Raw genomic sequence first — 17,222 nt, forward strand, 5'->3', positions numbered from 1 at the left:
ATGTGTGCAGCCACGTCCACGTGATCTCTTTAAGACAAAAGCAATGTACAGTGCAGGGAGGGAACAGTTCACTGCTGCCTGCTTTCAAGTTGCTTCTTCATATTTTTTTTTCTTCTTAACACAATAGGCAGTCTTGTTTTCTGGGGCTGATAGGTTGCTGTGCTTTCTGTGCTGTGTATAACTTACCAACTCTTAGATTTGTGGTCACCTTTATCACCAGCAAAGAAAAGTCCTGAAGCCTTTGGGACGTGTGGCATATGGCTTCTGTATAGTGAACTATGTGCCCTGATCTTGCAGCTTTTAAAAGACCATAGTGTCCAGGTAGCAACGTAAGGCTGGAAATGAAAAAAATTCTTAAGCAACAAAAATTTGAAGTGCTCTGCCTGCATGCACCTCCTGATTCAGCCAATTTTCCTTCGACATGTTCTCATAGCTTCTGCTGCTTGAGTTCAGATCCCACCAGTTCTCTCCTCAGGATTCTGTTCCTGGTCCTCATGCTTCTAGTTGTACCAAGGTTATCTCTCTGAATGCAGAGCTGATTCTCATGCCATATATGGTCAAGTTCCTCTGTGGGCCTTATAGTACCTTGTGACCTGCCTGCCCCTTGTAACTGCAGCCCATGTCACATCTAGCCTCACCACTTGCAGTTCAAGAACTGCCTACAAATTTCTGATGCACTGCAGTTTCTTCTCAGTGTCCTTGCTCCTGCTGTTGTGATTCCCAGGAATCCCTTTTCTGCCCATGTTTATCTGACTTACTGCTATGCATTTTCCATGGCTTAGTTATTTCAGCTAGCCCTTTCTTTAAAATACCTATGAAAACAAAGTAAAAATGAAACCTTCAGCTGTTCAGGGTGAGTGACAGCTAACATAGTACCACAGTCTGAGGAGGTTAAAAAGAAAAAAGCAGTTGGGAGCCTCTTGCACTCAACCTATCATAGTCACCTTTTCCATCTGAGAGCAAGTAGGGAGACACATCTACCTCCTTCACAGATGTGTCTCCCCCTAGATGCACACTACAGGTGCTCTGAAGCTATTTCTTGAGATGATCAGAACATTTGCTGGAACCACTTGTTCTCATACATCCCTTGGGAAATTGCAAATCCTGAAAAGCAGAGAGAGGTATAGGAGGCATTAGGAGTATTGGCAATATTTTGTGTCCTGGGAGGTGATGCTCCCACAAGTACATGCTATCTGCAGGAGTGGGAAACAAGCACTTTGGATAGGAATTAGATATTAGGCTATTCAAAGCAAATTGTTTACAATATCAATTAACCAGGAAAGTGAAGCTTAATGGTATAATAGAAGGATGTTATAAATTATTGTATATTCATGAGCTACAACATTTTGATCATATAGCTTTTGGTTATGTTTTTGAAGTTCTTCTTTAAACACTGATGTGGGAAAATATACAATTTGTAATGATGATTAAATAAAAATAGCATATCAAATATATAATGTTTCCTGAATTTTATGAAAAATGTACACACATACCCTCTTGTAGAACCAGAGAAAAAGACAAGAGGAGGTTATTCCAGATTGATATATTTAAACATGAATTGTGACTACCGCTTTTCTTTTCTCTAATAAAAATGTATCCTTTTAGTAATAAGAAAATAAGAAAAATAAGAAACAGAGACAATTTTAAAATAAAGAAATTTAAAAAGACTTAGCTAAGTTATCTTCCTGAAGCCCCAAAGTGGGCCAAATTCTATACCATTTCCTACAACTATCTTAATAATAATCATATTATTAAAATTAGATAGCAATTCTATGGGAACAAGGACTCTGCACTTACATACATCTTTGAAATTCATGGTCAAAGACAAATAAGTGTGTTTTGAACTAAGTTGTACTAAACTGTAAAATATTTATATCAAATAATTTAAAGAGTCAGGCGCAGTGGCACACACCTGTAATCCCAGAGGCTCAGGAGGCTAAGAAAGGGAATCGCAAATTCAAAGCCAGTCTTAGCAAAGCAACTCAGTGAGACCATGTCCCTAAATAAAATACAAAATAGGGCTGGGGATGTGACTCTGTGGTTGAGTGCCCCTGAGTTCAATCCCTGGTACCAATAATAATAATAATAATAATAATAGTAATTATTGTTATTATTTAAAGAATGGATTGCAAAAATACAGAAATGGAAGAGGCTTAGAAAGGAGGCCAAAGAAACCACATGGCATGCCCAGCTGGAAATTTACTCTGAATCCTTTAAGGATGCACTGGATAGCTTGGAATATATGGAAGCTGTTTATAGAGCTTCTGATATTTACCCAGTCATCTTCAGATAACATATATGCAAACATTTTGTGGAGAATAAGGCTTTCTATGAATATAAGTGGTGATTTTGGGGTCTGAGTTAATACAAAGTGTATTTCAATTCACTGGAGAACCAATTACAGGGCTTTTATAGTCATCAAGCCAAAGTGTCACAATTTTCCTATTATCACACTTGGGGAGATGAATCTGGCAGTGGCAACTTTCTGGGAGATCCTGGCGGTATTAAGTAGTATTCTTAGGTTAAGGAACCTTTAAGAAATTGAGCCTTGTTTTATTCTTTGCTTCTTCAGTTTTTGTTTTGCTTGGTCAGAGGCTGTTCATTTTTATCTGAAAATAAGATTGACAAAAACGTATCTAGTTTCTACCCAGTGCAGAGAAGTACAAGGACCATTTGTCTCCTGGAGTTTCCTGTAACAAAAGTATACAAAGAATTGTTTTCCTGGGTGAATTAGAGGTAAAAGCCACTTTTGTTTCTTTTCTTATCAAGTGATGAGAAGAGTAGGGACTCAGGTTTCTATTTGAGCCCCACGCTGTACTTTCAGTAGATTCAGCGAAGAAATCCAGGCAGAAGGTCACAGGTGAGCACTTTCCATTCTTGGAGGATTGAGGTTTTTTAAAAGACTTTGAAGTTAATTCAACAGTTTCAGAAGAAACTTTTCTTTCTTCTTCTTCTTTTCTTTTTTAGAAGCAAAGTTTCTGAAAATTAAACAGAATTACACATAGTTATCATTATTTGATACAGTTTTTTTCTATTGCCATTAGACCTCACTAATATATTTGAAACAAAACTAAAACTTAAAAACAGTATGAAGCTTTTTTGTTTTAAAGAAGCTGTTTAAACTCTTTGAATCTTTTCTTTCCTTTCCTGCCTCTATAGTTGCTATTTTCAAGTAATTTAAGAAGACTTTCTTCCTATTTTTCTGTCTACATACATGTAATATTTGATAATTATAATTCACTTTACAATGTCTGGAAAATAATTTCAGAAAAATGTTTAAAAACAGAATTAATTAATTATTGATCAGGTAGTTGGGGGTAGGAAATATGAGGTTAGGATTTAAATGATTAAAAATGTGTCTTTAAAGTTTTAATAACGTTTTGATATGGTATTTTAAGAGAACTCCATGAAGTTTTCAAAAAATAAAGTATTTAAAACAATTATGTTGAATTTGTGTGAAACTTACCTGGGGTCTTTTCTCAAATGCTAATAACTCCATGTTTGAGTTCATCTTGGTTTTGAACTTTGCAGCAAAGAGCCTCTGGTTGTAGGATTAATTTGTTTCTTTTTGGTATTTAGAAAAATACATTGTAAGTTTCTTAGTAGGATTACTTGATAGGTTAAAATTTGTTTGCATTTAGGATGATGCTAAAGGATGGTCAAGAGAAAGCTTATTGATTAGAAGCTGGCTGGTCCAGCACTTTCCTTAGTTCTTGGTAATGATATTTTATAGCCTGACCTGGGTAAGATAAAGCTGGTGACCAGCAACTTTTCACTTTCCCTTTAAGTGTTTTCCTTTTCTGGTAAAGTAATCCACCTCATCATCTTGTACTTCCTATTGAACTTTCTGCCTATAAAGGCCTGTATTTAGATAGCTGTCTTTGTTAAATAACAAATACTATTTTTAATGTAAAATCTGATTTACTGATAATCAATTATGCCACCTGGGTTTATTGGGTTATTATAGCCTTAATACATAATGTCATGAGATTGCTTGGGGGACATTATGTGACAATGCTTCCAAATTGAGATAATAATGTATACATTTAAAAAGAAAATTTAATGTAATGTGACTTTAAAAGCCAGATTCTGTAGCAGGAAAATTTTATTTTCAATTCCAGGCCGATGTATGAGGCAAAAATCCCAATTGCATTCAACCCTCTGTATTTTAATTTGCTTCCTCTATCTGTTATCTGAATTTTCAGTAGGATGGTACCAGAAATTTTATTTGAAGGAATGGAACGTACATCTTTTACTTTTTTACATGTATTCTAGTTTATGACATTTTTGAAGACATTTTTTTTCTTCTTAATATTTTGAGAATATTTTCCTGATGCCAGTAATGGCATTAAACATTCAATGAAGTTTTCTGAAAGATTGTATTCCTTATTTTTCCTTTCTAGACTGGAATTCTGACCTTTATTTCCATGTGGTCAACAGCAACAACAACAATAGCAACAACAAACCCTGGTTATTAGATTTCACTTTTTGGTGTCCATGGGCATTTTTATTATTATTATTAGTAGTAGTAGTATTTTAGTTACACATTTGTTATAGCTGTTCACACATCTGTTATAGCTTGATTTTGGAATCCTTTTTGTATTTATTTTTTATTTTTTTGTAACTAGAGGATTATGGTTCTACATGGTAGTTGGAGACATTTTGACAAGTTGCATGGTGCCTGAAATTTGATTTCAATCCCTGTACCCTTTCCTTACACTCCCCTCTTCACTCCCCTTTTGTTCTTTCCTCTATTACACTGATCTTCATTTTGCTCATTCATTTATTTACTTTTAATTGGTGTTTCTAAAAAGGTGAAATTCCCTTCAGTATGGTCATATGTGGATATAATCTGATTTTATTAAATTCATTTCATCCTTCTCCCCTTTCCCATTCCTCCTCCCTCCCTCTCAATGCTATTCTTGTACTCCACTGATCTTTCCTATGTGTTTATGACATTCGATCCCCCCATTTTTTCCCTTATTTTGCTACAGCTTCAATGAGACAAAACATTCAACACTGATTTTCTGAGTTTGGCATTTTTCACTTAGCATTATGTTTTCCACTTCTGTCCATTTACTGGGAAACCCCATGATTTTATTTTTCTTTATAGCTGAGTAAAACCCCATTGTGTATATTTACCACATTTTCTTGATCCATTTGTCTATCAGTAGACATCTGGGTGAATCTAGAATTTGGCTATTGTGAATAAACATAGACGTATGCTGGTTTTAGTTTTTTTTTGGATAATTCCCAATGAGGGGAATATTTGGGTCATGTAGCGGTTCCACTCCTAGTCTTTTGAGGTTACTGTATACTGCTTTCCAGAGTGATTATACTAATATGCATCATCACTTACAATGTATGAGTGTACCTTCCCCACATTCTTGCCAGCATTTATTATTGTTTCTGTTCTTGAAAATTGTCATTCTGACTGGAGGGAGATGAAAGTGTAAATACCTTTTAATGCAGTCCAAATTGAAAGGATTTATAATTACTTTCATGGAAGATGAAGATTGATGTAATTTGAAATGTTGCCCATTACTTTTACCTTACATTTGAAATATGGTTGTTTATTTTCAATTAATTAGCAAATATTTTTGAATTTGTTTCAAAATAAAAGAAATTGAGGCAATGGAAACATGAAAACTGCAAAAAAACAAGAAACTGATTTTAGCTGATACAGAAAGAATGCCTGTGATATAAATAGACACAGTGGAGGTGGCAGAGAATTCTCTTGGTTGGGAAGCTCTAGGCAGGTAGCAGTAATTCTGTGCAGGGGAGAGAGCATCATGTGGGGTCAGATATGTTGCTACTGTTCAACCTTGGGGAAAATTGGCTATTCTAAACCTCAGTTATTATCAGTAAAATAGAAATACAGCTTGCTCATTAGATTATTGTATTAATTTCCTAAGAGTGCTATAACTAATTACCACAAACTTGGTGACATAAACAATAGGGATGTTTAGTTTCACAAATCTGGAGGGTTATTTTCCTGCTGGGAGTTCTAAGAGGAATCTGTTCCTTGCTCCATCCAGACTCTGGTGGCTGTTTGCATTCTTTGGCTTGTCGTCACACCTCTTGAATGTCTGCTTCTGTGATCCCATTGCATTTTCTTTTTTGTCTGTGTTTATTCTCCTCTGCCTGTACCTTAAAAGGATGCTTCTGGTTCGATTTAGGGCCCACTTGATTGATCCAGAATGTTCTCCCCAATTCAAAGCCCTGAATAACATCTGCAAAAGCTTTGCCATGTAGGGTAACAATTACAGGTTCCATGAATTAGGATATGATATCTTTAGGGCCACTATTCATCTAATTAAAGGTGTTATAAGAATCAAATAGAGCAGTAAAACAGCTCTCAGACTGAGACGTGCCAAAATGCAACTTTTATTTCACAAAATGGAACTAATTTTGCACTCTGATTCTTCTGACCCTGCAAACAATTTAGGTTTCTGTTGTTTGCTCACTCAATAGACTTGTTGGGGTAAATAATTTAGATTCTATCAGTGAGTTGCATACAGGTCTAAAATGTTCTGAGGTGAACATTGAGACCCACCTTCACATCTCTGACGTTGTAGTGGGGCATGTAAGTCCCAAAGGAGGTACTTGTCTGATTGTTATCCAATTCTTTTTTGTTCTGGAAACTCTTGCTCCTTCCAAGGTTACTGCCTGAAGCATAAAGACCCTTATATTCATGGCCTTTTCTTAGTTCTCTGTGTTCCCTCCCCTCTGGGGCATTTGAGATGACCATGCTTTTTGATGAGACTTAACATTGACTCAGCAATTGCTTCTCGCTGTGCTAGATGCAGGGCTTCTTGAGGAGAGTTGTTTTGTTTTGTTCTGTGCTGGTGTACATTGAATCTACCAGGCTTCACATGTGCTAGGTAAAACCTCTACCACTGAGCTACATCCCCAGCCCTTTGAGAATATATTCTTTAGACTATGGTTTGAGCCACACCACATGTTTAAATATATTGGGCTTTTAACAACCAAAAATCGTTCTAGTGCTGGAAAGGGGCAGGATATAGAGTCACTTGGGACCAGCACCATACAGGTACTGTCTCTCTCTATTTTTTTTCTTTCACTCCATCCCCTGTCAATTCCTTTATTCTAGTTTCTTTCCCAGGAAGCAGAGGGTGCATCCCTGTAAGAGAAAACAGAGGATTGGCATTGCTCTGATTCTCCCTAAGCAGTTGCATTTGCCAAATATCAATAAAGTCTACTTTGAAGCTCAAAAACCAATAAATTTCCTCTTTGTCATTTTTTCCTTTCTTTAAAGTGTATGTTGAAGACAGAACATAGCTATTTCCTTGGTGGGAGAGAAATGGGTGCAAAGAAACAGGTATGCAAAGCAAACAAGCCAGCATGTTGATTCCTTCCTGGACATTCTCTCAGTGTAGTTGCAAGGATCATAGGTACAGTTTCCAACACTTACAGTACTTACTAGTGCATACCTGTGTTTCATAAACTTTAAAATCCCAGCAGGGTTTGTGTGAGAAATAGAGTCAAGTGGGGATTGGAAGATTGTTAAGGATGCAACTTCCCATCTGATGTCTTGTTAATAGATCCCTTCAGAGTGCTTATACCCAGAACCTGGTGTCTTCTTTAAGTACACTTTTTTCACTGTTATTTTATTTTCCAGCAAATTCTGTTGGCTCCATCTTCAAAATAGATCCAGAGTCTGCCTATTTTTTTGTTGTTATTTGTTTGGCTTTTACAAAATTGACTGTTGTTATGTTCATCTAAGCTGCACCCTCACTCTGGGTTCATTGAAGCAGCCTATGAAATAGACTTTGTTTTTCAACCCTTACAACTTTTAAAGTCACTTCTTCACTTAGTAGTGAGTATAATCCAGTTAAAACATTTCAGCTCAGGTTTTCCCTGAGTTCAGCATGATTTTCACGTAATTCAGAGGAAAAGCTGAGTCCTTACTAAGGTCTGCAGGGCCCGATACAGCCTCTCATCTCATCTCCATTATTTCTCTGGCCTCTCCTCCTGGTACTGTCCCATGTGCTTACTCAGCATTAGCCTCCTTGCCAAGCTACAGAAATACCAGCCTTGGTCTCATCTCAGTGGCTTTGTTCTTCTTCCTCTAAATATCCCCTGGGCTCATGCTCTCTTCTCCTTGGGTCTTGTTTAAAGACTCCCTTCTCAATAAGCCCTTCTGTGGCGAGCTATTGGGAATGGATTCCTTTCACCATTTTCTAGTTAGCACTAGCACTTTCTTTCTTCCATGCTCCATTTTTCTCTGTTGAGTTTATTGCCACATTTTAAGATTTACCTTTTATTTATCATCAGTTTCTTCCCCAAAGCCTCATGAAGGCAGTTATTTCTTACTGACTTATCCACTACAAAAATCTCAGCTCTAAGAGGAGTTCCTGATAAATTGCAGGCCTTTAGTAAATCTTTGTTCATTGAATGGATGAATAACTTACAGTTGCCAAACTACATTGGTTTATCTTGTAACAAGTAGAAGTAGACAAATTTTTTAAGCAGGATTCACATTGAGACAACTATCTTGGGAGACAGGAAGTTGCTGTGATAACAGTGTTCAGGTTGGATTGGAAGAAATTTGGAGATAAGAGGCTTTTCAAGAAAAAACTGAAGGTCCAACAATAGCAGTGATGGTGGAAAAGCTTGAGTGTGTGTGTGTGTGTGTGTGTGTGTGTATGTGTGTGTGTAGGAGTTGTTGGTTATGAGTGACACTTGGAGTAAGAACACGTGGTAGCTGGTGATATCAGGAGTAAAGGATATTGGAGAGGAGGTTGAGAAAAATGAAAGTGTGACTTAATTCTACATTTCTTTGAGAGAATGTGGTAAAATAACACTTATCATAGTGGAGAAAAATCTAAGACATAAAAAGAAAGATGAATTTATTTTGCTTTAAGGTTTTTTTTAAAAAATTATGGAATGTGTATCACATAAAATTTACCATTTTAACTATTTTTAAATGTGCAGTTCAGCAGCATTAAATTCATTTATGTTGTCATGCAATGATCACCACTATTTATCTTTAGAACATTTTATCTTCCCATAATGAAACACTATACCAAGTCAACAATAACTCCTTGCCCCCCTCACCCCCAGTTCCTGGCAACTTCCATTCTACTTTCTGTCTCTGTGACTTTGGCTATTCTAGGTGTCTTGTATAAATGGTAGCATTACAGTATTTGACCTTTTCTGATTGTAGTTTTTCACTTATCATAGTAACTTTGAGGTTCATCCATGGTGTAGCATATGTCAGAACTTCACCCCTTTTTTTAAAGTGACTATTCCATTGTGTTTATGTATTGGTCCCTTGATGAACATTGGGTTGCTTTAGCCTTTTGGCTCTTATGGATTGTGCTTCTATGAACATTGTTGTATGAATATCTTTAAATCTGCTTTGACTTCTTTGGGTTACTCACCCAGGACTGGAATTGGTGAATCATATGGTAATTCCATGTTTACTATTTTGAAGAACCACCATACTGACTTTCATTTCAGGTGAACTGTGTTTGAGTTGGTGGAGAGTGTCAGAAGGTAGGACTGGACCTTGGCTGAAGGTACTTCTAGGCAGAGATTCCAGTTGAAGGAACCTCCCAGATGTGATGAAAAAGGGGAGGTGGTGAATTAGTTTGAGGAAGGACAAAGGAAGGTATTGAGTGAAGGACCAAGTCAAGTCATAGGAAAGAGAAGCAGTGAAGGGAGCCAGTCAATGAGACAGAAAAGGAGCAATCAGAATTAAGAACAGAACCAAGAGTGCTGATATACACTTAACTCAAACTCATCCATATTCATTGAGTACTCTGTCAAGAACTTCTTTTCAGAAGAATAAGCTTCTATTTAAGGATGTCATTACTTTCAAGGGTTCAGGTCCAGTAGGTCACAGATCACTACTGTGTGTTGAATTTCTGAGGCATAGATACTTTTCAAAAAAGTCCTAGAAATACTAAAAAAGCAGAGAATCTCTTATTCTTTTGTTGGCTGTTCTCCGTTTCCTCTTTTGCATTAATAATTTTACAGTTACTTTTTCCCCCAATGATTTATGGAATTATGACACACTTTAGGAAAAGTGAGCAAGCCAACATGGATAACTCTGTGACTTCTCAGAGAGTGCCATGTAGCTAGGTAATCAACACCCAGATCAAGAAACACAGCACTGACCTTACCCAAGTGGTTCCCTGCATGCCTCATTTATACAGTATCAACATTGTTCGAATTTCTGGCACCATAGCATAATTTTTTCTGTTTTGAATCTATGTAAGTGGAATCATGCAGCATGTACTATCTGGGCCTGACTTCTTTCACTTAATGTTTCTGAAATTAATCGACGTTTCTGGGAATGCTTTTATACAAGTTATTTATTTTCACGTCATATTCATATGCAAGTATCCAGACTTTTGGGTAACTTCCAGTTTGAGGCTATTATAAATAATAGTATATGAACATCATTACAGTTTCTTATTGAAATAGGAATTTGGTATTATGTTTTACCTATTTAAATTGCCATTGCTTCAATCATTCAAGTGTCTTTTCTACCCAGTGCTTTCCCCCCTTACCTAATTATCTTTATTGTTAATACAAGTTGTATTTTCCTTAATATTAGTTTTGAAAGTACAAAGTACCATAAGGAATTGAGGTTCTTTAAAAAATCTGTATTTACTTTCATTAACATTTTCTTTTTAAAGGATCTATTTTAATTTTTTTTCTCATCTACCCAGATTATGCCTCTTAAATGTGTGTTGAATCTGTCAAAATTCTTCATCCCTTAATGAGGTGAATTGTTCAACCCTGAAACAAATATTTTAATTTTGGCACCATGATGAGTTGGAGGAAGAATAGCTCTTGTTCTTAATGCAGATTTGTTATTAAATTTATATCATAATTTGCATAGCAATAAAAGGAAATTGAGAATTAGCAAAATGTACATTGTGATATGTAATTTTTCTTTTCAGATGACTGCTTTGGTATAAAAATTGAATTACTAATTCAAAATTGATGAGAAACTTTTATCAATCTGGATACTTAGGAATTGATTTGAAATTTTCTATGCATATGAGACATGTATACAAAATCTATTCTAAACATTTGTACAGTTATTTGTGTGTGTGTGTGTGTCTGTTTATCTGTTAACATATTCACTGAAGCATTCTTCACAGAAAGAACACTAGAAGACCATGAGCTGGTGATTGAAGTGCAGTCTAACTGGGGAATGGAAGAAGAAAATAAGCTGCACTTTAGAAAAAATTATGCCAAATATGAATTCTTTAAAAACCCAATGGTAAGTGAAATCTCCATTAACAGTCAATGAAAATTAAATGAATCAGTTAAATTTTACTTGAAGAATATGGTCACTATCAATAAAACACAGTTCCATTTAGTGATTCTGGCCCTTTAAAATTATACTCACATTTCTTATTCTAACAATGATTAGTCACTATGATACAAGAAGTTCAGACACATGTAAAACATTTCTTTAGCCTTACTTTCAGAATCTCAATTGAGATGCATTTAGTCATTTAACTTAAAAATATAGGTAAACCTACTTTGGAGGCATTATTGCTTTTTTTTCTTGCCTTAGAGGAAAACTAGACAAAGCAATTGTACATTTGACTTTGAGATAAATTATTATAGGTCCTCAAATGTATTCCAAAATGTAGTTTAAGTTTTTTTCACAATATTTAGGAAACTTAAGTAAGAAACTTTCTAAAACAAAAATAGATTGGTAATCATTGGGAATGTGTAGCTTAGCCAGAAATTTAAGATTGACATGAATCTTGATGCTTCAAATTATTTTGTTTTTAGTGAAATAATTTTTGACCTAAATAGAAATGAGATAAAGAATAGCATATTATCTAGCAAATACTACTTTCATTATAATTCTCTTTAAAAGAAATTAAATGTATGTCACATTCTAATGAAGACTAGGGATCTAGAGAAGTTAGAATAGCCTCTGGGATCATTATTTTAAATTGTTTTTGTCTCTGCAGCAGTAGCATATTTTACACTAAGTTTTGGATAATTGGATTGAAATGATCCTTTATGAAAAATATATGATACACATCATAATAGAATATTTTCAAACCCTGAGAGACCTCTTACATTCTCTTTTATTTTAACCTATTAATAGAAACATAATGGGATGATCTTTGACAAAGAAAATAAGAGTTCTAGTAAAAGTTAAATAGATTTGAAGGGAAAGTGTTTTCTTGTTACAAATCTTTATTAAAAGCTAGAATTTAAAAGTTGTATTTAAAGAAATATGGTTTGGTGCTCATTTCTGTTTTATTATTATTATTATTGTTATTTGTAATTTAAATAAGACGAGACATTCACTTTGTATAGTTGGAGCCAATGGTTCAACTGGGTGATCTGACAATATCTGGATACAGTTTTGGTTGTAGGACTGTGGGGGTGGGGTGGGGGTCAGCAGGAGCAGTGCCAAAGTGGGCAAAGTTAGAATTCTGCTAAACATCCTCTAAGGCTCAGGACAGCCCCACAACATAGGACTATTAGACAAAATGTTAGTAGAACTGCTGTTGAAAAACCCTGTCCTAGAGGAAATATAGTAGAATATATTTTTCCAAACTTGTCTGATCATAAAATTTACCTAAGGGAGTCCCAGTATTTATTAAAAACACAGACTCCAAGACCTGGCCAGACCTACTAAATCAGAAACTCCAGGAATGAGGTCTGGGAAATTCTATTTTAAACAACTGCCGTGGGTGAATTTTATGATTAAACAAGTTTGGAAAAACAGTAGGTGGAAAGAATTGGACTTTTACTTCCCACACTGAGTCCTGGTTTCTCTATGTTCTTGACTGTGAACCTGGGTGCAGCCTTTGCCCTTGATTTCTGTGAGCCTTGATTTTGTAAAATGGGTTAGTAGTCTTTTCATACCTGGTAGAGTAGTTGGAGGATTTGGGGAAGAGATGTGGGAACAAACTCATTGTCAACTTGAGGGCAGTGTCCTATGACTCCAGGTCAGAGCATCTCTCTGCATCATTGTCATCTGGGCCCAACTCTACCTGGGAAGATGCCTGAGGGTACAGTCCAAGGACCAGCATTTTCAGAAGCACTTAATGTGGATTTTAGATACATTGGCTTAAGGATCTTCTGCTTTAGATTTCTATACTGGTCATGATTCAAACTTTTCTAGCATGGGTTTAGCGATAATTTAACCTTTATTTTTTGTCAGTATTTTTTTTTCCAGAGCATATGGTGTCTTTTGCAACTGAAACCAACAGTGAAATATCCCCAACACAAATTTTACAGGTAAATATATATTTCCATTAAAATATGTAAGAAATCACATAATAATGGGAAAAAATAGGTCCTTATTAGGCATGCTCATATTTTGACATGTTGACTTGAATGTTTAATTTTTTTTGGGGGGGGGCAAAAAGCTAACCAACCAACCAAACAAACAAACAAAGAACCAACCAAACAAAAAGCTGGGTAAAGAATGCCCTAAATCAATACATCCCCCTAAAAATATTTTTCTTCCCAGTTCTGGCCAGGTGTCAAAGGATTTTAAACATTTCAAAATGTATGCTATGGAAGGAAACTTTAGAGTTTTGCTTTGTGATGTGTATATAGGTTATGTTATTCTTTTAAAAAATCAAAATTATCAGTAAATTGAAGACATTTTATCAATAGATACATAGTATTGGCATTCATAATAAACACCTTCAATTCTATTTGTGATAAAATACTTAGCAATTAAATGAATGGAGGGATATTCAGATATACTTGTTTCATATACTAACATCTGTAATAGCTTTGACAGAAATACTGGCATAGAATTGTAAGATATTCTTAGCTGAATCATGAATGCTGGTTATCTAATTAAAAATCTCCTTACTTTTGTGTCTGTTAGATTCATTTCTTCCAAACTAGCAGTTATTTGGGGGGGGGGCATTTTCCTAAGATATTGTCATTACAATAAATGAACAGTTTATTTTAATTTTGATAGATTAGTAGATTTGGTATCAGAAGCTCTGCGGTTGTTTTTTCACAGGTTAATGTTGAGCTATGTCTTCATGAGGATTGAAGCTAAGCTCTAGGCATTCCTGAACTCACTCAGTATTCTCTGGTATTTCACAAAGATAACTTTTAATATTTCCAATACAATATGATTTTAATATATTAGTCAGGCATATCTACCATAGATTTGTTTCCTGTGGGCTTTTAAATATGGGCATGCTTTATTTTCATACTTCAGAATATTTTAGAAATATGATTAATCCCCAGATGTTTTTCTGAAGGCTGCTTCTATGCCGCTGGGTTTCACAGAGCCCCCTGCCCCCCACATCTGAATGTTAGGGTAAATGACAACCTCAGGACTCCCAACTCTCAGCTCCCTGTAGGCTTCACCATTGTATTGTGACTCAGTGGTGGGGTGGAGGTTTTCTTCTATCTCCTTTCCCAAATCCTCCTCTAACATAGTTATATTGCTTTAATGCTAAATTATAAAAACAAGAAAAATTGTAGGCTTTGGAATTAGATAGTCCTTCATGTGCCCCTGACCTCTTCTCTCCACTGAGGCAATGTTTCCAGTTTTTAAAAGGTTTCTTCTTTTTCTGGTTTGACCTCCATGCCTCTCTTTTTAAAATTTAAATGGTTTGGTTTAATAACTTGGAAAGCACTCAAACTAAAAAACCTACTTACCTGTTTTACATGTCAATTAATTAATATCTGTGGCTCATTTAATTAAAAAAATAGTAAATTACCTTAAAAAATGTAAATATGTACTATTGGCATTTCCCTGAATAGTTTTTAAAAATAAAGTAATTCCTCTTACTTTCAGCTCTTCCATTTGTTTATTCATAGGGATTTCTATTTTCTTCTTTTAATGAGACACTAATGCACTTCCAGTGTCTTATTAAGGACACTGAGCATGGCCATGCACACAGAGTGACTCCCTTCCATTCTCCTTTCGCTGATCAATGTGTGCCCCCATCTCAGTTAATTACTACTGTATAATACAGTCTTCCAAACCTTAATGGTTTGGAAGATCCACCTGCATTTTGCCAACCATTTTGAGGGGCAGGGATTTAAGAAGAGTTTGCTTCATCTCTGAAGCACTTTGACTCAGTGGTTAGAGAAGATTCAAGGTCCCCTTCTAAGCTGTCCCTTTTACCACACATGCTGTGACACTCAACTCCTGTCCTCTCTTTCTCCTTCTGTGTGGCGTTTTGTCCTCCAGAGCTTTTCCAGTTTCACTGGGCTTCTCACCCATGGGGGTTTCCAGATCATCACATTTCCTGTGTGGAATCTGACTTGCAGAAGTCAAGTTGGTTTGAAAGCCATCAGTCTAGGACATATCTAGAACTGGCAAAGGGTTACTTCTACAATTTTATTTTGGTCCAAGCAGTGACAGGCTTACACTGATTCAGGGTGGATGGAGAAACAAACTCTGCCTTTTCATGGTTTAAAGCCAAGATGCAATTGCAGAAGGACATGTGGGATGGGAAATATGGTTGCAGTCCTCTTTGGAAAAAACCCAGCCTGCCATACTGCCCAATGACAGAACTATGGAAGATAAGAGGTTGTATATTCTCATCAGTAAAGTGAAGTTGGCTCAACTTCTTGTCTTTAATAATTGAAGTCAGGATTGTGGTATTCTATGGTATAACACAAGGAAATCAATAGGTAAACCTGTCAACTCACACACAAAAACATGGGAAAGGATGAGAAGTATAGGACTTCACCCTATAGATGATATCCAGCTTTACAAATAGACAATCAACTAGTTTATAATTTTGATGTTTGATATTGATATTGATATTGTTTAGTTTTTCATACTTACATTTGATTGGTTGGTAAAAGGCTACAAAATCATTGTTTCCATAATATTAGGGGAGAGTCTAATTTTTCTTCCAGATGTTTCTAAGTTCAAGCACATATCCTGAAATCCATGGCTTCTTACATGCAGAAGAACAGGGAAAGAAGTCCTGGAAAAAAATTTACGTCCTTCTAAGAAGATCTGGTTTATATTTTTCTACTAAAGGAACATCAAAGGTAAATTAAGTATCTGAGTTATGTTATGTAAGATTATTAGCTGTAAATTAAAACAGACTTTTTACTTTGTTATATTTATGATTTTATTACCTGATATCAGGAGGTGGTGACATTTTTTGTATTCTAAAGATTTATCAAGATATGTTTAAAAAGTGTTCAGTTTTATTTCAAACCAGTTTCTATATATCTTTGAGGATATCTGGATGCTCTTATTTCTGTACCACATATGTTGTTCATTTTTCCCCACCCCAAGTTTACTCCTTTCTCTTTATCCAAGGCTGAAGGTTTTGAGGTCCAACATATATTATACCTTTAATTTTCTCCCTGCACCCCCACCGTTTTTTCTTTCTTTTTAGTACTAAAGGTTGGGTATTCAATGTTTAGTACCACTGAGCTACATCCACAATCAGTTTCATATTTTTTGTGGGGGATAGGGTCTTGCTAAGTTCTTAGGGTCTTGCTAAGTTGTTGAAGATGGTCTTGAATTTGGGATTTTCCTGCCTCAGCCTCCCAAATTGCTGGGATTCCAGGAGTGTGCCACTGTGCCCAGCTACAACTTTTCCACATATCCCAGTCATAAGACTGGTCTTGCTCACTTCTGACCTTCTCTTCATCAACATCAACAGAACAGTTAGTAACACCCATCTGAGTCCTTTATTACTATTTAGTTATTTTGTGTGTGCTGTTGTCTTTCCTTACATAGATGATAAATTCCTAGAAGAATTTATGATGCTATGATCAGGGAATAATGGATGTGTTTGTTTGTTGGTATGTTGGACCTACACACACCATTACATAGATATACATGTGGAGATAGTCACACCCGCACATATGGTCTCTTAGACATGTGTATATTCCATAGCTTTTAGCACTGTCTATTCTATGTTTCTATGTATAGTCTATGACCCCTAATATTCTGTGGTTTATAAGTGTTGATATTTTGTGCAATCCATTGAGATTTTTCAAGTAATATTCCTTTGAAGATTTTCATAAGAAGGTATTTTAATTTTGTATTCATGAATTTGTTATTGTCAGTGACAATACTGTTCCTTCTTTATGGATGAACTGTCATTTCTCTGAAATGATTATTCTTATAATTATTTGTGTTTGGCAATTTCCCCTGTTGTATTTCTAGGTCTGTTGAAATAAGTCTGTTAAATCTTGCCTGATTGTCTGCATACACATGCAATCTGCAAACTCATATTCTTCTTTTGTGC

General features: G+C 35.6%; 1 protein-coding gene across 1 annotated transcript in view; it reads left to right on the forward strand.

Annotated features, from left to right (window-relative positions):
- Nucleotides 1-17,222, forward strand: part of LOC124094424 (growth factor receptor-bound protein 14-like) — a 56,354-nt gene that overhangs the window by 24,513 nt on the left and 14,619 nt on the right. The window contains 3 exon segments of the mRNA XM_058580133.1: nucleotides 11,142-11,267; nucleotides 13,181-13,257; nucleotides 15,868-16,005. Coding sequence (XP_058436116.1) covers nucleotides 11,142-11,267; nucleotides 13,181-13,257; nucleotides 15,868-16,005 — 341 coding nt within the window.

The sequence above is a fragment of the Marmota monax genome, unplaced genomic scaffold, assembly GCF_021218885.2.
Source record: "Marmota monax isolate L192 unplaced genomic scaffold, Marmota_monax_Labrador192_F-V1.1 WCK01_AAM20220418_F8-fsc01537, whole genome shotgun sequence".
Classification (NCBI taxonomy): domain Eukaryota; kingdom Metazoa; phylum Chordata; class Mammalia; order Rodentia; family Sciuridae; genus Marmota; species Marmota monax.